This window comes from Octopus bimaculoides, chromosome 24, assembly GCF_046866305.1.
Source record: "Octopus bimaculoides isolate indiv1 chromosome 24, ASM4686630v1, whole genome shotgun sequence".
In the NCBI taxonomy this organism is placed as follows: domain Eukaryota; kingdom Metazoa; phylum Mollusca; class Cephalopoda; order Octopoda; family Octopodidae; genus Octopus; species Octopus bimaculoides.
The window spans coordinates 27,894,823-27,916,821 of NC_142951.1; the positions used below are offsets into that span (position 1 = coordinate 27,894,823).

At 38.9% G+C, this 21,999-nt stretch overlaps 1 protein-coding gene across 2 annotated transcripts; it reads left to right on the plus strand.

Moving 5' to 3' along the window:
- The first annotated feature begins 827 nt into the window (after positions 1 to 827).
- Positions 828 to 20,314, plus strand: LOC106882223 (large ribosomal subunit protein mL62). 2 transcript variants are annotated; one of them, XM_089340776.1, is made up of 6 exons: positions 828 to 950; positions 15,093 to 15,138; positions 16,313 to 16,372; positions 17,720 to 17,802; positions 19,592 to 19,761; positions 20,143 to 20,314. In XM_089340776.1, the coding sequence occupies exons 1-6, from the start codon at positions 831 to 833 to the stop codon at positions 20,234 to 20,236; spliced, it is 573 nt and encodes a 190-aa protein (XP_089196902.1). In that variant the 5' UTR covers positions 828 to 830; the 3' UTR covers positions 20,237 to 20,314. The 2 variants fall into 2 exon arrangements, with proteins under 2 accessions (XP_089196902.1, XP_014788307.1); XM_014932821.3 differs by lacking the exon at positions 828 to 950 and adding an exon at positions 13,183 to 13,458.
- Positions 20,315 to 21,999: the final 1,685 nt, after the last annotated feature.

The window sequence follows — 21,999 nt, forward strand, 5'->3', positions numbered from 1 at the left end:
TTTGTAATATGGTAGAACTGAGGGCGATTCAACTGTTCTTTCTAACAGATCGAGCGACCACGTGGAAACTACTTCGTTGGCTTGTTAATGTTATGATTATGATAAAAGTTTAACATGTTTAAAACCGTTACACTCGTTGCCGACTCGTCCTTTTTAAAACGTTAAAGGTGACTGAAAAAAACATCTGTCTGCAATTTCTAGCTTGCAGGTGGTCACTTCCTTCTCAAGAACGTGGCTATTTAATAATTAGAACTAATGAATAATTAAATTAAGTGGTTCGTGTTTTAAACATTAGAATCTTCACTAGTCTTAAAGAATAAAAGGATTTCAATAGAGCGGCTATTATTATCATTATTTGGTGTTCTTGGTTTTATTGTTATTATCGAAGATCGTTTCATCTGATATTGTTAACGTTTGATTGCTATCGCATTTGTTGTGGTGGTTGTTGAGGTGGTGGTCACGGTGAGGATGGAGATGGTGGTGGTGGTGGTGAAAATGACGACTATGATGTTGATTATGATGCTGATATTGATGATGTGGTGGTGGTAGTAGTGGCGGCGATGGTGATGAAGATAAATGGGACGATGATGGTTAATACTGGTGATATTGATGATAGGGATGCAGGTGATAGTGCTGGTGTTGGTTGTGGTGATAATGGTTGATAGTTGTGGTGTTGACGAAGTTGGTGGCAGTGGTTGCGGTAGAGGTTGTGGTTCTGGAAATAGAAGTATGATGAGGACAATGATAGTGATGATGATGATAGCAGTGGCGGTGTTAAGGATGATGGTTGTTTAGATGATGATGACGGTAATTAAGAGATGATAGTGTTAATGATGGTGACGATGGTAGCTCAGCATCAAACAAGAACGCTTGGCAGCATTTCTTCTGACTCTCTTATGCTTCAAGTTCAAATGCTACTCAGGTCACTTTCTGTCTTTCATCGTTTTGGGGTTAGTATAAAATAAGTTATTTTTGTTATTATTATGCAAAATGCTTAGCGGCATTTCATACTTTTTTTTTTTTTTTTTGCATTCTGAGTTCAAATTCCACCAAGATCGACTTTGACTTTCATCCTTTCGGTGGAGGGGAGGGGGATAATAAAAGAAGTACCAGTTAAACACCCGGGTCAATGTAATCGACTTTCCCCCCTCCCCGAACTTGCTGGCCTCGTGCCAAAATTTGAAACTATTATTATTGTTATTATTATAAGTCAAACAACTGAGAAGCAAATCTGTGGTATCAAGCAGAATATTTGCTGTAGCCCATCTTTTTATACCAAGACAAAACAATGTACATGATAACACTTCCAATCAATTAAGATCAGAAGCCATGAGAGCCACTGCCTCTATTATTATTATTATTATTGGAGAATATTGTAGTTTGCTTGAAGCATTGTGTATTGTTTGTAAAGAATAAAAGTTTAGAATGGTTACAACAATGCACTATAAAACAAAAAAATGGACTATATACCTGTTGTAATTTGGTTATCTATAGTCCGATGATATTTCGGAATTACAATTCCTTCTTCGGATCTTCTTAACTGGAGTCTCTTCTTAGCTGGAGTTTATAGCAGAGACTCCAGCTAAGAAGATCCGAAGAAGGAATTATAATTCCAAAATATCATCAGACTATAGATAACCAAATTACAACAGGTATATAGTCCATTTTTTGTTTTATAGTGCATTGTTGTAACCATTCTAAACTTTTATTCTTTATTATTATTATTATTAAATGAGAGTATGTGCCATAGGTACCATTGTTTTGTGCATTTTGATCTAAGGTAGAAGGATCCATTTAAAAATTACATGGCAATAGGCCTGCAATGTGTTCTGCGAAGTGTAGTGAGGGAGCACAAAGGATGCACGTCCCAGGACTCTCAAAGCAGACCCAAGAAAAAAACAATTGCAGTTGTTTTTGAAAGAACCCTATAAAGGAGGTGCTTGAGGACTCTAGCCCCCCCATGAACATCCTCGGAACAATGGGCAGAGAAGACAGATGGATATAAACACTGGAGCCTTTAGTTCTAGTTGCTTAAGTCAATAGGCTCATCTGCATTTATCAGAGATGTTGTTGTGAAGAAGCTCCATGCATCTGGCATGTTGAATTAATTAACTTACCCCTCCCCCGAACTTGCTGGCCATGTGCCAAAATTTGAAATCATCATTATTATTATTATTATTTTTATTATTAGTGTTATGAGTTTTTCTTCTTTCAGTTTTGCTTCCATTTCTTGCCGAGTGTCTTCCCAACACACAGGGCAAAGAAACTCACTGTATACATTGATAAGCTGTATACATTAAACACACTGGATTGTTCATTTTCAAAATGAAATGAAGTTATGTGCAAAAACAAAATAATATTGCTGGTAATCATTCTCATATATGTACAATGCTCTTCTCAGTACATGTGACGTACAAGTTAAAGCAATCTAAAGAATAAAAAGTTTAGAATGGTACACCAATGCACTATAATACAAAAAATGGACTATATACCTGTTCTAATTTAGTTATCTATAGTCCAATGATATTTCGGAATTTTTTGTTTTATAGTGCGTTGTTGTACCATTCTAAACTTTTTATTCTTTATCATTATTATTATTATTATTATTATTATTATTATCAATAATTTTAGAAGTAATATGAACAATTTGTTTTAGTGATCATTAATTAATTGATGAAACAGATTATATTCCCCAACATAGCCTACACCATCATCTAACCCTCAGCTATTATGAAATATTTGCACAACCTGCTCACCATAGAAACTATTTCGACTAAAAGACTAGAATAGAAAAAAAGAAAAAAGAAACACCAATATTGCTATTAATTTATCAACATTGCAGCCATGTTGCTTGTGTTCTAACTTAATGGTGGGGTGTATGAACTAAAGTTTAATATTTTCCTGCGTAGCAAACATGATGTGAATGGAATTATATTAGAAGAAGAACACTTAATGTTTTACAACATATTTGCGAGAAAGGCATGAATGTCACATTATGCTATTTAAATTCCTCTTTTTCTCCCTTTACATGTCAGGACAAATCAAAAATGATCTGTTTATATAATAATTATTTTCCTTTCTAATTTTGGCACAAGGCTGGCAATTTTAATGGGGATGGTTAGTCAATTACAACAACTTCAGCGCTCAACTGGTACTGATTCTACCAACCCTAAAAGTATGAAGGGTACAGTTTATCTCAGTAGCATTTGAATTCAGTACAGGATGGAGTACAGTAGAGATGCACAGTGCTAGAGATACATAAGAGTGGAAATTGTTGGAGACAAACAGAGGTAATGAGCAAGTGCTGCCAGTGGCATAACACGGATGTGCAAGAGAGGGTAGATGAAAGGGGTGTTCAGTGGAAAATAAGATGGCAAAACTGTAATATTAAATATGTTAGTGAATGAAGTAAACTTGATAGACCAATCTCTATATAGAACACCTTGCTGGCAGCTAGTTTGAATATTGAACGAGGTGTGTTAACAGTATTCTGTCCTTTTGGGCATATTGTACACCAGTAATTTAATTTTTGAACTAGCTGCCAAGAAACTATTATATATGCAAATTTGTCTCCCCATTTTATTTGAACCTTTGGTAATAGTCGGTTTACGAGTAGTTATGTTTGTGAACATCAAAAGTGTAGTGCACAATGGTCACAGTTGAAAAACACTAACAAAACAGGTTTGAAACATTGCTTTTTCTGTTCATATAAATATTGAATATACATGTGTATAAGATGTACCCGGTGCAAGCTATGGACACATAAGAGGTGCAGCAACATCAAAGGCAGGTTAACTAGCAAGTTAGTTTTTGTTTGTGGCAGATGTTCAGGTGCAATAAAGACTGCAAACAAACAGGAAACAACTTCTATCTCATTCCAGGGTGAAAAACTAGAGGTAGTCGATAGCTTCCGCTATCTGGGCGACCAAGTTAGTAGTGGGGGTGGGTGCGCTGAAAGTGTAGCTGCTAGAATAAGAATAGCCTGGGCAAAGTTTAGAGAGCTCTTACCCCTGCTGGCGACAAAGGGACTCTCACTCAGAGTAAAAGGCAGACTGTATGACGCATGCGTACGAACAACCATGCTACATGGCAGTGAAACATGGGCTGTAACTGCTGAGGACATACGTAAGCTCGCAAGGAATGAAGCCAGTATGCTCCGTTGGATGTGTAATGTCAATGTGAATACCCGTCAGAGTGTAAGTATCTTGAGAGAAAAGCTGAACATTAGAAGCATCAGTTGTGGCGTGCAAGAGAGACGATTGCGCTGGTATGGACATGTGGTGAGAATGGAGGAGGATAGCTGCGTGAAAAAGTGCCACACCCTAACAGTTGAGGGAACCCGTGGAAGAGGTAGGCCCAGGAAGACCTGGGCTGAGGTGGTGAGGCAAGACCTTCGTACATTGGGCCTCACCGAGGCGATGACTACGGACCGAGACCTTTGGAAATGGGCTGTGCGTGAGAAGACCCGGCAAGCCAAGTAAGATCGTTGCCAGTGCCCCTGGACTGGTTCTTGTGCGGGTGGCACATGAGATGCACCATTTTGAGCGTGGCCGTTGCCAGTACCGCCTGACTGGCTCCCGTAGGATTTTCGAGCGAGATCGTTGCCAGTGCCCCTGGACTGGCTTGTGCGGGTGGCACATAAAAGACACCATTTCGAGCGTGGCCGTTTTCGTGCGGGAGACACGTAAAAGCACCCACTACACTCTCTGAGTGGTTGGCGTTAGGAAGGGCATCCAGCTGTAGAAACTCTGCCAAATCAGACTGGAGCCTGGTGTTGCCATCCGGTTTCACCAGTCCTCAGTCAAATCGTCCAACCCATGCTAGCATGGAAAGCGGACATTAAACGATGATGATGATGATGATGATGTGTATTGTTTAGGTGTGTCCTTGACTACAATCAATACTATATATATATATATATATATATATATATATATATATATATATATATATATATATATATGTATATCGTTGCTATTATTTAAGTTGTCATATGTTCAAATTTGGGCAAATGGCAGCTAGTTCAAAAATTAAATTACTGGTATACAATATACCAAAAGGGCAGAATACTGTTAACACATCTCGTTCAATATTCAAACTAGCTGCCAGCAAAGTGTTTTATATAGAGATTGGTCTATCAAGTTTACTTCATTCACTAACATAGCATCTTGCGCATCTAAATTTCAAGTTAGTATCCAAAGTACCATATCAGGAGCAGAAGCCCAACTAATCTATATTTTTTTGCATTGTTGGCACTCCGTCGCTTACGATGTCGAGGGTTCCAGTTGATCCGATCAACGGAACAGCCTGCTCGTGAAATTAACGTGCAAGTGGCTGAGCACTCCACAGACACGTGTACCCTTAACATAGTTCTCGGGGATATTCAGTGTGAGACAGTGTGACAAGGCTGACCCTTTGAATTACAGGCACAACAGAAACAGGAAGTAAGAGTGAGAGAAAGTTGTGGTGAAAGAGTACAGCAGGGGTTCGCCACCATCCCCTGCCGGAGCCTCGTGGAGCTTTAGGTGTTTTCGCTCAATAAAGACTCAACGCCCAGTCTGGGAATCAAAACCGCGATCCTATGACCGCGAGTCCGCTGCCCTAACCACTGGGCCATTGCGCCTCCCCAACTAATCTATATGCAAATAAAAACAAAAACACAATAAATTACAGTAATATTACCAATTCTATGTATCAAAACTCCTGTCCTAGTAAATAAGAAAACCCATAAACAAGACCGCGTAGCTCTCATATGTGCAGGTATCAGTAAATGTCCATAGTGTGGTGTGGAGTTGTTAATCTGGGGCAGGGATTCCCAAAATGTGTTCTGCAAAACCCTAGGTTTCCATGAAAGTTTTTAAAGGATTTTGTAGCAAAACGTTTGGGAACCACTGATCTAGCAATTAACTAAATGTCTTTAGGCTTACCAAAGTAATGCCTCTCTATGAATTCTTACAGTGGTGTTTGCTGTTGTTCGTCAATAGTGTTGGCTGTGAAACACGTCTCGCACCATGTAAACAGACGAGCATATGACACGTGTGTTTATTGTATTTGGAGATGAGAAAAATATAAAGGTCTCATGGGTACCACTGATCTAGTGATTAATTGAATGTTTTTAGGCTCATCAAAGTCATGCCTTTGTACCAATTCAGACAGTGGTGTTTGCCTGTGTTCACCAATAGTGCTGTCTGTGAAACACGTTTCTAATTATGTAAACAAGTGTATGATGCATGTGTTTATTGTGCTTCAAGATGTATGCAGACTTGCAGCATATCCTGTGCATACATTTTAGTAACGGTTATTTCGCACCCATCAACAGATGTGTAGTGCTCGCTATTGAATGGTGTTTTACTGTATAAGAGCCAGACATTCCATTACAAGCATCAAGCATTCTCTCTATAGAAAAGGCTACAGTAAAGTAGGCACACAATTTTGTAACAATGTTATTTCTATGTACAGGATAATACGATACCTTGGCCCACAAATGTTGTCCCGTTGTTTGTGAAATACTAGAGTCAACACTTATACAGAGTCTATAGAAAATTCTCTATTTTTTGGCCCAAAATAGGGGTCAACTTTTACATGAGATTGACTATTACTCGAGTGTTTATATATATATATATATACATCTACATATTCTTTTATTCTTTCAGTTATTTGACTTTGGCCATGCTGGAGCACCACCTTAAAGGGTTATAGTTGGAGAAGTCAACCCCAGGATATATTCTTTGTCAGCCTAGTACTTATTCTATCGGTCTCTTTTGCCGAACCGCTAAGTTACGGGGATGTAAACACACCAGCATCGGTTGTTAAGCAATGGCAAGGGGGACAAACACACACATAAATATATACATATATATATTTGCTATATAAATTTAGGTTAAAAAAAAAACCTTTTACCCACACCCACTTATTGCACTTGGTATAACACTAGTGTAACAATTATTGGGTACCCTCCCAGCAGTATATTGGACAGATATTATCCCTTAGTGGGTTGGATCCTCAACCCCTAACTCTCTTGGATTATATATATATATATATATATATATATATACATATATATACATATATATATATGACAGGCTTCTTTCACTTGTCGTTTACCAAATCCATGCACAAGGCTTTGGTTGGTCCAAGGCTATGGTAGAAGATACTTGCTCAAGATGCCATGCAGTGAGATTGAACCTGGAACCATGTGGTTGGGAAGCAAGCTTCTTACCACACAGCCATGCCTGCACCTATATATAATAAATATATATATATATATATATATATATATCATCATCATCTTCATCATCGTTTAACGTCCGCTTTCCATGCTAGCATGGGTTGGACGATTTGACTGAGGACTGGTGAAACTGGATGGCAACACCAGGCTCCAATCTGATTTGGTAGAGTTTCTACAGCTGGATGCCCTTCCTAACGCCAACCACTCCGAGAGTGTAGTGGGTGCTTTTACGTGTCACCCGCACACACACACACACATAGTACAGCCCATATCTCACTCCTGTATCCAGCATGGTTAAGGTTGGTGGTGGTAGTGGTGGGGGGGGTAGCAAGAAACCATCAGATGACTACTGTATAGACTATAAACTACATAACAGTCTTAATGAAATACAGATAATATACTTGATATTTTCTGCTTTATTAAAACACGTGTTTTGACTTTTCAACTGATAGGATTACGCAGTTGTTTGTTGAAAATTATACAGTCTTATCAAAATATCTCTTGAGTGTTTAGCAGAAAATACCATCACCAACTTTGCCTTTTGTCCTTTTGAGTTTAATAGATTAAGTAGCAGTCAAGCATTGGTGTCGATGTAATTAACTAAACCCTCCCACCAAATTTCAGGCTTTGTGCTTATAGTAATAAGCACAAGGCTTGTTTTCCTGTCTGTATCACTAAACTTATGTATGTACCTAGGTAGGTTGATAGGTAAAGAGGAGAGGAGGAGGCTCTCATTGTGTGTGCGTTTAAAATAAAAACATGCAGAAACATGTTGAAAACATCTTTAATTTTATTTATTTTTATCTTTTATCTTTTACTTGTTTCAGTCATTATGATCAAAAGAATCCCGTTATTATTTCTAACAGATAGAGCCACCACATAGAAGCAACCCCTTTCCTCTATCGGCTTTTAACACACACACACACACACACACTGTTTCGGCGAACGTGGAACCCGCCGCATACGTGGTTGCTCAACTTGCTAAAAATAGCAGCCATATTCCCCCTGCTGTCTAAGAAACGATACCAAAGACAGATCGGACAACGTAGTCCCAGATACCTTTAGCAAGACATTGTGGTCATAACTGGAATATTTTTGACCATAGGTCTGCTCTATCAGTTCTGACCTGGGTCTGCACAATACTCGTTTTTTCTTGAATTTCGACAAAATTTTTATTGTGAACAAGCAGTAGAAGTAAGTTAGTTACTGCTACCATTACTACTATTACTACTACTATTACTACTTGAGCTAACAAGGCTAGCCCCTATATGGTTGCTCCATCGGGTAGGTATACCCTATTGCATTATAAAAATAAAGGGCACTTAGAATGGTGCGGTCGTGGGGTCCTTGCACGCAGAAAAAGAAGAGATGGTTCCTTTGATGATGTCTGTTTAACCATGGTTGACCTGGGGTTAAACGACAACAGCTATTACTACTACTACTGTGATTTTTCGATCTACCCCGGATAGCATTACAAAATCTTCAAATACCTACTCTCTTAATTAAAGGAAAGTTACATTAAATAATGTAATCCTAGATGCACTATCTCTGAATAAAACAATATGATCGCGACTGGAATACCTTCGATCACAAGTCTATTGGACCATGGAAGACTTGAAAAAAAGATACATTAATGTAATCTAGAAACGTTGTCGGAATAAAATATGTATGACCACAGGTGTTAAAATCCTTGATCTGGAATCAAACAAACAAATAGGAATACATTTGATTCATTGTAGTCCTGGATATACTGTTTAAATAAAAGATATAAGGTCGTCATTAGAATGTGTCTGATCATGTCTGCTACAATAACTTGGTTACTAACCTAATCCCTTACGACGCAACGAAAACCCCGAATTAAAAGCTGTTTTCTATTTTAGTAACAGGTCGAAACGAATTCTTAGATTCTGCTTATATTCTATTTCATGCTGAATTTGTGTAATACATATAATCTGTATCGAGTAACACCCACTTAGTCATATCATCTGTACTTGTGTTGCTGGTACTATGTTGATTTCGTTTTAACTTTTTCTTTCGTTCCTAAGGGCTGCTGATTAGTAGAGTTGTTACTGCGCTCTCAGAGGTTAACAATAACTTTTTTTTGACTAAGCAATATATCCTTTGTACCACATGTGATATATAGGACATATTTCCCTGGGGTCCCCACATCAAACACATTTTTTTTTTCGACTACTGGAGTAACTCAAGACTTATGAACGTTCAGCTTTATTACTCAGAAAGTTTGAAATAGGCGTTAACTATAAGTTTGAAAATCAAGCATGAACGTTCAGGACAAACTTATGAAAATGCTTTGGAGAAGCATAAGGTTAGATTCATCGATAAATAAAGTATTAGAAGGTAGAATTGCTGGAACACACTGGACTGTTATGTACTGTTTGTTCTGTGATATATACCTTTTGAATTTAATTGCCACTCCTGTCGCAAGTGAAGAAAAGAAACAGCGGTACTTCTGTCAGTGGCTATATGCAGTGTAAAAATTATAAATTGAAGTTATTTCAAAATTTATATTTTTAGTAGGAGAATGTGTGCGCAGTTCTCTTCGTAATTTGGAGATGGAGAACAGTGGGTCAGAGTATTTCCATTAATTGGTTTAAAAATGAGCAGAGGTGTGAATGTGAATGAATCAACAGCCGATTTTTCTCCAGAGCGCAGGGATAATGTTTGAGATAAATGGGGATAGGCTGGGGTTATAAGTAATCGAATCGACGTAGCGTATTGATGGTATTTGATCAATATGCAAGGATTGGAAAGCGAAGCCGGCGAGTTTGTGATCAAAACAAAAGTCAGTTTAACGACGTTCAAATATTTGGTTTCATTTGTTCACCATCCCAATGACTTCCTGTTTCCATCTATATTCGTTTGCTTTCCCACATGTATCACCCCCGTATTTTAGGAAGAGAAGAACATTTTGATGCACATGCCCCCTCCTAATATTGATTTCAAGTTTTGGTACAAGGCCAGCAATGTTGGGGAAGGGGTCAGTCAACTACGTCGACCTCAGTGTTCAACTGGTACTTATTTTATCGACCCCCAGCATAATTTGAATTCAGAACGTAAAAACGGACGAAATGTCGCTAAGCATTTTGCCCGACGTGTTAAGGATTGTGTCAGCTGACCGCCTTTATACCCCTAATATTGACTACAAATTTTAGCACAAGGCCAGGAATTTTAGGGGAGTGAATAATAAATACCCCACCCAGTATTAACAACCCATATGGAATGTTGGCACTACTGTACAGCATAGGGACCATCCACGTCTACGTAGACATGCTAAAAATAGCAGCCAAATGTCATTCGACTTATGTTTAACCGTCTTTAAAAGCCAGACAAATTGGATGACGTGGCCATACCTATGCACGGTACTACTAAAGCAGCGCGGACCCGAAAGCGCAGTCGCGCGTCCGCGCTAGCTAGTCGTGAGTGGTCGATCCTAACCCTAACCCTATTCCTAACCCTAAACACGTATTCATTTGCACACGCGGGTTAGGGATAGGGTTAGGGTTAGGGACAGGGTTAGGGTTAGGATCGACCACTCAAGACTAGCTAGCGCGTTCGGGTCCGCGCTGCTTTAGTAGTACCCCTATGCACTGACAATGTGTTTCGAACTGTCATTGCTGGAGCAGTTTTGACCAGGTTCTTTTTCCCCTTGGGGTTGACTTAGGGCTAAGGGACAACAGTAGACCCCGTTTCATAATTAATTTACCTTTCATTATTGAATGATTACATTCTTTTATTGATTCCTTATTAAACGATAATATTAAAAAAATAAACTTAATCAGTATTTAATAATAAAACTGAAAAAAAAAATTACGGAGAATGAAACCAATCATTTAAGGACGGTGGGTTAGCAGATTCGTTAGTATCCATCAAAATACCTGGACGTATTTCCTTACGGCCCCTCTAACGTTCTGGGTTCAAATCCAGTCGTGGACTGCTTCAGGGATCGATAAATTAAGATTTTAGCCAAATCTGATTTAATATTACTACCGGCAGTATTTGTTCCAACTCTCATAGTTTAAAATCCCGAAAAGGCCAATTTCGCTTTCATTCTGCACATAATCCCTTAATTTACGTATTCACTTTTTTTCCTCATTTTATTATTTCATAATTACAATAGTATCATCCATATAAAGAAATAGTTAGAAATTAACATAACGGCGGGAAATAGCAAACACCATCACAAAACTGTCGGTAAATTTACTACGCAGTTATTTCATATCACAATTTGAAAAACATATCAACATGGTTACACACTTACGAGTTCCATCAATTCACTTTTTATTATTAAATACTTTCGTCTTTCTTTAAATCTTAATTAGACCTCAGTTTTTGACTTTTCAACTCGGAAGTGACTCCGAAGTTAACTTATTATAGTTGATTTCTTCCCTTCTTGGAATGGTCCACCTGAAGAGGTCAAGGAGTATTCATATCGTGGTCCAACCAATACTTTCCCCCAAAACTTTGTGAACACAAGGAAATTATTTCTATAAGCAGTCTAGATGTGAATGGAATTATGAAAAGAAAATAACGCTTAAATTATTGTCGCTGTGTACCTAATAAACACGTTTTTTTTTTCCTTTAATAATTTAAACTTTAGTATTAAATTTATCTTCAACGCTAATAATAAAAGGATCAAACAAAATTGAGGTGTAATTATGTTTTAAAGAATAACACAGGCCTTCGATCGTAACAGAGAAATAAATAGTAACGCACATGCAAAGAATATTCGAAATGTATTCAAAGATATGAAACAGCTGCTGGCAACTTCCTGTTTGTACGGCCTACCCATTTCCCGCCATTATTTCTTTTACCGTAGTGCTGTGTAGTTACGAAATAATTATTTCTGTTATAGGTATAAGGCCTGAAATTTTGAGGAAGAGGCTAGTCGATTACATCGATCCCAGGGCTCAGCTGGTACTTATTTTATCGACCCCGAAAGGGTGAAAGGCAAAGTTGCCCTTGGTGGCATTTGAATTACAGAAGGTAAACCCGGAAAAAAATGCCGCTAAGTATTTTTTCCAACGTGCTTACGATTCTACTACTAGTCCGCCACTTTATGTGGCTGGTGTGGGCCAATAGCACGGATTTATATAAAGGAGTGTTGTACAGAATGAATGAGTTTTTAAAAATTAAATCTATAATATTAAACAATGTTTTAATTCAATTATAACGTTAATAACAATGAATAATCAAACAACAAAGTCAACTTATATTTTAAAGAAAAACGAAAGTATATGTTCTATAACGAAAGTGAAATACGTGATTGAACAACGTAATTCGAAGTGCCTTCGGACAGACATTATTAAACAGCTGTGTGACCTACATTTGCCGACAACTTACTACCTGTTGGACGGCATGCACTATTTCCCGCCCTTATGTTAATTTCTACGTTTTTAGTTGGCATGTATTTTTCGTTACCACATAGTTCCGGGTCCGATCCCGTGGCGTGACAACAATGGCAGAAACTACTCTTATTTATTTCAGTCACTAGACCGTGACCATACCGGAGCACTGCCTCGAAGGGTCTAGTCGAACAAATCGACCCCAGTACTTATTTTATCAGCTGCTTTTTGACTAACCGCTTAGTTACGGGACATAAACAAATAGACCGGTTATCAAGGAGTGATGGTATACAAATGCAAACACAAAGAACACGCATATTTGTACATGCGCCCGGTCTGGGAGTCGAAACCGCGATCCTATGACCGCGAGTCCGCTGCCCTAACCACTGGGCCATTGCGCCTCCACAGTTTTCATTGTAGACGAAAAACAAAGCAAAAATATAATTATTTAATAAAAATCTGCCAATAGTGAACTTTTCTTTTGAGCTTGTTATACAGAGAGAAAATTTGTTATTTACAGGGTAGATTATTTGTAAAAAAAAATTCATTCAAAGAATATCAATTTTTCTGTAAGTTATAATGAAACAAAATCTGGAAGGAAGTCCCACTTCTAGAAGTACGCCGAGAGTTGTCTCATCTTGCCTGAAACTGATTTCCGGTGTATGGCATCCCGTTGTAAACATGGCTGTATCTCGTGTCCGAATCTGCACCAACTTTATACACACACATATTCTTAACCCATTTTTTAACCGCAATCTCCGGACATTTTCTTCTTGCAACTCCGTGGCCTCTTTCAAAAGTGCGCAGTCACTCCAGAGCCATTACCCCAACAGTAATCTAGATCCATATTCTCCGCCGTCATCTGAGGTATTTGAAAAGACAGGTTTATCTTACTCAACCAGTGTTATTAATTTTATTGTTGGCGATCTTTTGTTTTGTTACGAGATTGATTCGTTTTGCTTCTAATAGACATGTACACGAGCTGGCAGAATCGTTAGCACGCCGGGCGAAATGCTTAGCGGTATTTCGCCTGTATTTACGTTCTGAGTTCAAATTTCGCCGAGGTCGACTTTGCCTTTCATCCTTTCGGGGTCGATTAAATAAGTACCAGTTACGCACTGGGGTCGGTATAATCGACTTAGTCCGTTTGTCTGTCCTTGTTTGTCCCCTCTGTGTGTAGCCCCTTGTGGGTAGTAAAGAAATAACACAGGTACACGGGATGGGAGACACACTCACGGATACACGAGGCAGGTGTAAACAAGCAAGAAGAAAGTTATTTACAATTTTTTGGAAGGTGAAACTTCACAAATCGTTACTCTGTCTCTCGTTACAGATTTTTTTCACCTTGATCAAAAGCATTCCGGCTGTGACTATCGCGTCTTTTTATCCTATCAGAGACAATATTATCCACTCTATGTATGTCTTTATTTCAGGCCGTCAGTTCGATCGTGTTAAATTTTTAAAAATGAATCGGTATCAAGCAAATTTCGGTCAAACTAAAGGGTTCTTCATATTATTTAATCTCGTTGTTATGCGTTTCAAGTTCGAATTCCGCTTGACTAATCCAGCAAGTCCACTTAATTCAGCGGGCAGAGAACGATAACATGCGGAATTCTGGTTTAAGTATCCCATATAACCCGTCATAACCTTTTTATTATTTGGAATTTTCAGGAAATTTTTGTAAATTTGTGTTCTACACACGCGATTTTTCATACGATTTTTTTGTGTTTGCGTAATCGTATGAATTCGCATGTGTAGAACACAAGTTCGTAAATGACAGCTAAATCTCTCAGATCACACCTTACTAATTTTAAAATGTGTGGATACACTAGGTACACTACAAGTAGTGAAAAATAAATATTTCCCAGGGGATGGTCGTGGCTAGAACTCCTTCACTCGTATGTTTGCACGGTCTGGGCTGACCAACAACCAATGGATGACATAGTAGGCTATCAAAGCAGCTTCATAGGAATTATCTCCCTTGCGTAACTAATCATCATTGAAAGTCACCTCTACTTCACTAGCATGGTTGTGTAGCTAAGATGCTCTCTGTTCAACTGTGTAGTTTCGAGTTCGGTTCCATTGGTAGAAAGAAACTGTGTAGAGTCTCTTTCTGTTCTTGGCTAGTGGAATTAATCCATTGCCCTGTTTAAGACCACATTTAGTCCTTGGTTTTTTAGTGGACTTTGTTGCAAGCCATTAGTGTTTTGAGGGAAAAGTTGGGCATAAGAGGAATTTGAGGTAGCATAAAATAAAAAAAAGGGGGCAGTGTGAAAAGGGTTGAAGAATGAAAGGACCAAGTCTATAATTCCTTTTGATCAGCAATTAGTTTGATTAAGGCTGTCTTGGAGTTAAACAAACCACAGCACTTACATTTATTGCATTTCAAACTTTTTGTTTCTCACTGTTTCATTCCTCACTCTTTCTGTTATTTTTAAGACAAAAAAAATCTTGTGCCCATTTGTTCCATTTAACCAATTTTCAATTTTTCCATTGTCCAGAAATCCTCCATAGATTCCGATAACTTCACAGGATATATTCCCATTGGTGAGTATTTTTTTTTGTTTTGTTTTCTCATGGGTTATTAATTCATTCTTGGTAGCTAAATGAAGTGTCAATCACCACCATCATCATCATTTAACGTCCATTTTCCATACTGGCATGGGTTGGACAGTTTAACTGGAGCTTGTATGGCTAGGGGCTGCACCAGGCTCCATTTTCAGTTTTGGCACGGTTTCTACAGCTGGATGCCCTTTCTAACACCAACCTCTCCATAGAGTGTACTGGGTGCTTTGCATGTGGCACCAGCACCAGTGATTTTATGTGGCATCTGCACCAGTATTCATTCTGAGCTCAAATCCCACTGAGGTTGACATTGCCTTTCGTTCTTTCAGAGTCCATAAAGTAAGTACTAGTTGAACTCTAGAGGTTGATGTATTCAACTTAACCCCTCCCTTGAAATTGTCGGCCTTGTGCCAAAATTTGAAAATTATGTGTGAGTGTAAAATGAGAGAAAATATTTGCAGTATGAAGTAAGAAGAAAAGCCATTTTTTACTTCTTTCAAACAAAAAAATTAAAACAAGTTACAGTTACGTGACTTTTTCATTGACAAAATGAAATAACTGAAGTTACGAGATTTGAACTGCGACCAACTGGTCACTGGTTGAGTACCTTTACCTTTTAGCATTCAGATTATTCTAGGCGTAGTTGTGTGGTAAGAAGCTTACTTTCTAACCACATGGTTCCGGGTTCAGTCCCACTGTCTTCTATTTTAGCCTCATATCTAGCTGTCTTAAAAAATGAAGGACCTGATAGATAATGAAGTCCTTGTTTGATATGCTATGGTTGAAAACAACAAGATATATTCATAACTAGAACAACTTTGATCATAGGCTTGGTTGATAAGATCTGACCCGGGGCTAAACAACTACACATTATCACATCACACTAGAAAACATTATCAAATCCACTCACAAGGCTTTAGTTGGCCTGGGGCTATAGTAGAAGACACTTGCCCAAGGTGCCTTGCAGTGGGACTGAACCCCAAGGCCATGTGGTTGGAAAACAAACTTCTTTTTACACAGCCATGCCTGCACTTGTGTTATATTTGTAGGATGTTAACCCATCTCTCTTACTGATACTTTCTCTAATATTCTGTCTTGTTAATTCTAGATATCTCCATTCTCTAATTTTCTAATATTTGATGTTTCCATTCTTCAGATAAACTTCAAATCAGTTATATGAAATCAAGTGGGCCAGGTGGACAAAATGTTAATAAAGGTAAGAGAACGTATTTATATTTTTGAGAGGTGTGTGGAGTGTTTTAGGGAAGGGTAGCATCTCTGGTTGAAGCACATGTTTTGTTCATCCTCCACCTGACACTGCCCCATGGTGGCTCCAAGAGGTCTTAAGATGCTCAGTGGCACAGACGTGACTCTCTAGTAAGAAGTTCGCTTCCCAACCACATGCTGCCAGGTTCAGTTTCACTGTGTGACACCTTGGGCAAGTGTCTCCCATCTCAGCCCCAAGCCAACCAAAATGTGAGAGGATTTGATAGACAGAAACTGAAAGAAGTAAGGCAGTGAGCTGGCAGAAACGTTAGCACACCGGGCAAAATGCTTAGTGGTATTTCGTCTGCCATTACGTTCTGAGTTCCAATTCCACTTAGGTCGACTTTGCCTTTCATCCTTTCGGAGTTGATTAAATAAGTACCAGTTACGCATTGGGGTCAATCTAATCGACTTAATCCCTTTGTCTGTCCTTGTTTAGCCCCTTGTGGGCAATAAAGGAATAAGAAACTGAAAGAAGCTTGTCGCATATGCCACACAGCACATATTTTCCTGCCACCCATGCGTCATATATGGTACACATTCCCAATGTTTTATTTTTGAACCACCAGACTTATGAAAGAAAAGCTTTATATTACTTAGATTGTATGCAACAAGAGCTGACTAATGGTCTAAAAAGAAGCACATTGGTTGCGACGTCACTGGTGCCAAGCTGTATCGGCCCCTTTGCCTTTCTCTTGGATAACATCGGTGATGTGAGGAGAGGAGGCTGGTACGCATGCACAACTGCTAGTCTTCCATAAACAGCCTTGCCTAGACTTGTGCCTCAGAGGGGAAATCTCTAAGTGCAATCCCATGGCCGTTCATGACCAAAGGGGATCTATATAGATACACTATGTCTGAATAAAAGACAGGACACATTTGATAATGTAGTCCTAGGTACACTATACCTGAAAAAAGGCAAGATGATGGGTGCTAGAACACTTTTGATTACAGGCAATCTGGAAGCTAAATAACAACAACAGTAAGAAGAACTTTGGGACAGAAAGTACTAAACTAGTTCTAATTATCTAATTGAATTTTCATTATTACTTCTGACACAGGTAGTTAGCTGGCAGACTCAGCATGCTGGGCAAAATGCTTAGCAGCATTTCGTATGTCTTTATGTTCTGAGTTCAAATTCCACCTCGGTTGTTTTGTGATCAATAACACAAATGCCAGTTGAGCTCTGGGGTTGATTAATCAACTTGCCCCTTCCTTTGAACTTGCTGGCCTTGTGCCAAAATTTGAAACCAGTGTTGCATCTGAATCCCTGGTGGTGTTTTCCTTTTGCTTACAGTTAACACAAAAGTTGAAGTACGTTTTCATATTCAGTCCGCAACATGGATACCCTCCTGGATCAAGACAAAAGTGATAGAAGAGGTAAGTTACAGAATCAATTGTTGTCTTATTTGGATCTCGTTCCCTATCAGTTCAGTGAGGGCACATGGCCTAGTGGTTAGGGTGTTTCGAGATTGTGGATTCAGTTCTTTGCCCAGGCGGTGTATTGCGTTCTTGAGAAAAACACTTCATCTCATGTTGCTCTGTGATCACTTCAATATCTGATGTGCGACACACTGCACTTGTACAGGCAAATGTTGATTTGAAAGAGGGAGTAAGCATAAACATTTGATCCTGATAAACAAATCATCTGGGCAGGTTGTTCAGTAAGAAATTGCACAAACATCTTTCTCGGACTTGAGAGATTACCCTTATTCTCTCGACTCATATAAAGCTGGCTATTGATGCAAGAGTAGCTATTCGATGGTTTGGTGGTTGTCTATGAACTGCAAATTCCATGCACCTGATTATTTTCTTTATAAGCTCATGTAAAGCTGGCTGTTAGTGTGAAAATAGCCACTTAACCATTTGGTATGTGGGTATAATCAACATCAAAATAAAAATCAAATGGAAATTGTAGCTGTGATGCCTGTGCCGGTGGCACGTGAAAAGCACCATCCAAACGTGGCCAATGCCAGCATCGCCTTGACTGGCTTCCATGCCGGTGGCACATAAATAGCACCCAACTACACTCACGGAGTGGTTGGCGTTAGGAAGGGCATCCAGCCATAGAAACACTGCCAGATCAGACTGGAGCCTGGTGCAGCCTCCTGGCTTCCCAGATCCCGGTTGAACCATCCAACCCATGCTAGCATGGAAAATGGACGTTAAACGATGATGATGATGACGTATTTCGAGAATACCTCACAGAATGACGACTGGCTGCATAATTATGGGCTGCCCATGGCGAGGCATAGCACCTGCTCAACTACCCTGCCAGGGATACGGCAAAGTCAGGATACTGCAGCATGGTGAATTGTGAAGAGATAGCAGAAGAGCTCAAATGAGCCAACGGTGCTTCTTACATTGATGCTGAGAGGAGGAATCCTAGAAGATCAATGGTCAGGATCACCAACCTCTATCAAGAGAGTAACTGCCATGCATCCATAGGGGTGGCAACCATGGTTGTGTAATCAGCTGATGAAAGATTCACTAGGACTAAAGCTCCCAATTGAAATTCATAATAATAGATGATGACAGAGAATCATAAGAACCAACAAAAGCAATGCAGCTAACTGACTGAACCATTTGGTCGTAATTAAGTCAATACATCTGATTGGTTTTTAGGTTTTTGACCACTTTCTCTTATTTTCTTCAGTCCTGTTAATGGTAATTACACTAACACAGTTTTTGTCCTAGGGTAGCAACTGTTATTTCCTATTTGCTTACCCCTAGAAAGTATGAAAAATGGCTTATGTTTCCTTCAAACTTTGCTTTTGTTACATTTATTCAAACCCCAAAGAATCCCTCTCAACACATGGGGCTATGATGCTCCCCCACTACCCCTACTCATTATCAGAGACTCTTTGTCCCTAAAGGAAAAAAGAAAAAAAGTTTTTGTCAGTGTTATAGCACTTTTATCATCATCATCATCATCACCATCATTTAATGTCCATTTTCCATGCTGGCATGGGTTGGACAGTTTGACCAGAGCTGGCAAGCTAGAGAACTGCACCAGGTTCCAGTTTGGTTTGGCACGGTTTCTGCAGCTGGATGCCCTTCCTAAGGCCAACTGCTTTACAGTATGTTCTGGGTTAACATTTCTGCTGTGAAGTATGGGTCTTCTTGAGTATCATATCTGATTCTAAAACAAACTCTTTTATCTTCACAGAATCACACAAAAATAAACAAAGAAGGATTCCTTATTGTGACATCGGATCGTACACGAAAACAGCTTCTGAACCAAGCTGACTGCATGCAAAAGCTACGGAATATGTTCTTCAAAGCCAGCTTCCAACCTGCTGAGCCTTCTGAAGAAGATCTTCGAATAAAAGCTGAAAGGTATGCTTTGAGAGTTCATGTAAAAGCTTTTTTTATCCTAATGATTTATTTCATTTAATTCTGTCGTTTTTTTGGGGGGGTTGATAAAGTAAGTATAATTACCAGTTGAACACTCAGGTTGATGTAATCAATTTGTACTGTCCCACAAAATTGCTGGCATTGTGCCAAAATTGGAAACCAACATTATGTGCTTAATGCACTCAGAACTATTATTGCTGGATATGCGCTGCAACTTATTATGCACTAAGAAATAATTTTCCTGAATATACAATGCAACTTTTCCCCAAATTTCTATCCTTGTACTGCCTCTATCACAAATCATTATAAATATTATTATTTTACTATAATGCTGAAATAATTTAATTCTTTTTTTTTGTTTAGGGAAGCAAAGGCCCAAAGATTAAGAATCAAAGCCAAGCGTGAACATTCATTAAAGAAACAGTCACGACAATCTTCGGGTTATGTCTCCATGTGAGGAGAAAGCTGCCCCATTTGCAACAACAGATTTGACTAGTTTGCCTGTGTTTGATATCACAATACAAAGAGACTGGAATCTATGTGGAACCAAATAGAGGATAACCCCTATGGATCTTATGTTTTTTTTTGTTTTTAGGGGTTATGTTTTTGTGTTCATAAATCAGAGATCAAAGGACTTCTTTATACTGTAGAATAATTATTGAAATTTTATTTATTTATGGAATAAAATTAAAAAAATAAAAAATCGTTTTTTGTTAATTCTTTGTCTTTTATCTTCTACTTATTTCAATCTTTGGACAGTGCCCATGCTTGAGCACCACCTTGAAGGGTTTAGTCAAAGAAATTGAGCCCAACACTTATTTTTATAGCCTAGTTCTAATCTATCAGTCTCTTTTGTTGAACTACTAAATTATGAGGGACAAAAACAAACTAACACCAGTTGTTAAATGGTGGTGGTGGTGGGGACAAACAAAGACATACACACAAATATATGTATGTTAAATTCAAATTACATTGAAAGTCAACAAAGTTTGCTTTAGAAGAGTTGAGATGTTTTGAAAGATAAGGAAATAATCTTATTCGCAAATGCAGGATAATGCTAATAATATAGCGTGCTGGCGACGTAAAAACACCATTTGAGCGTGGCCGTTGCCAGTACCATCTGACTGGCCCATGTGCTGGTGGCATGTAAAAGCGCCGACTACACTCTCAGTGTGGTTGGCATAAGGAAGGGCATCCAGCTGTAGAAACTCTGCCAGATCAGATTGGAGCCTGATGCAGCCATCTGGCTCACCAGTCTCCAGTCAAATCATCCAACCCATGGAAAGCGGACGTTAAACGATGATGATGATGATGAATATGGATAAACTATCCATATTTTGCAGAAAAATCTGTTAGCAGCCAGCCATGAGACCCGAACTCACATCCCTGTGATTATGTGGTCAAGTGCTTTAGCATTAAGCTAAACTGCCCAGCGACAAATTATGAACGAGGAATTTAAGACTTGACATTTATGGGAAATTTTGTATGTTAATGATTTAATTCATATTGTCAATTCTGTCAAAGAATTAGAGAAGTATTTCCAAACATGAAAGCAAAGTCTAGAATAAACAGCCAAAAAGTAAACTTAATGCAGGTAAGAGTCTGCATCATGGTTTAATCTGTTAGAAATGCCAGTCAAGTCTTCTACAACTCAAATGCTACCGTCTTAATTAAAGAAAGACAGATTGAATTCTAAAGAGATTGGAGAGTTGTAGGCGGCTCAGCTTTGGTCATAGGTTTGTTCCATTAAAGTTGACTAGGTTGTTGGCACTCCGTCGCTTACGACGTCGAGGGTTCCAGTTGATCCGATCAACGGAACAGCCTGCTCGTGAAATTAACGTGCAAGTGGCTGAGCACTCCACACACACGTGTACCCTTAACGTAGTTCTCGGGGATGTTCAGCGTGACACAGTGTGACAAGGCTGACCCTTTGAATTACAGGCACAACAGAAACAGGAAGTAAGAGTGAGAGAAAGTTGTGGTGGAAGAGTACAGCAGGGTTCGCCACCATCCCCTGCCGGAGCCTCGTGGAGCTTTAAGTATTTTTGTTCAATAAACACGCACAACGCCCGGTCTGGGAATCGAAACCGCGAGTCCGCTGCCCTAACCATTGGGCCATTGCGCCTCACTCTCTCTCTCTCTCTATATATATATATATAGAGAGAGAGAGAGAGAGAGAGAAAGGTAGTCATATATGAACCATGTGCCAAACTGGATTAT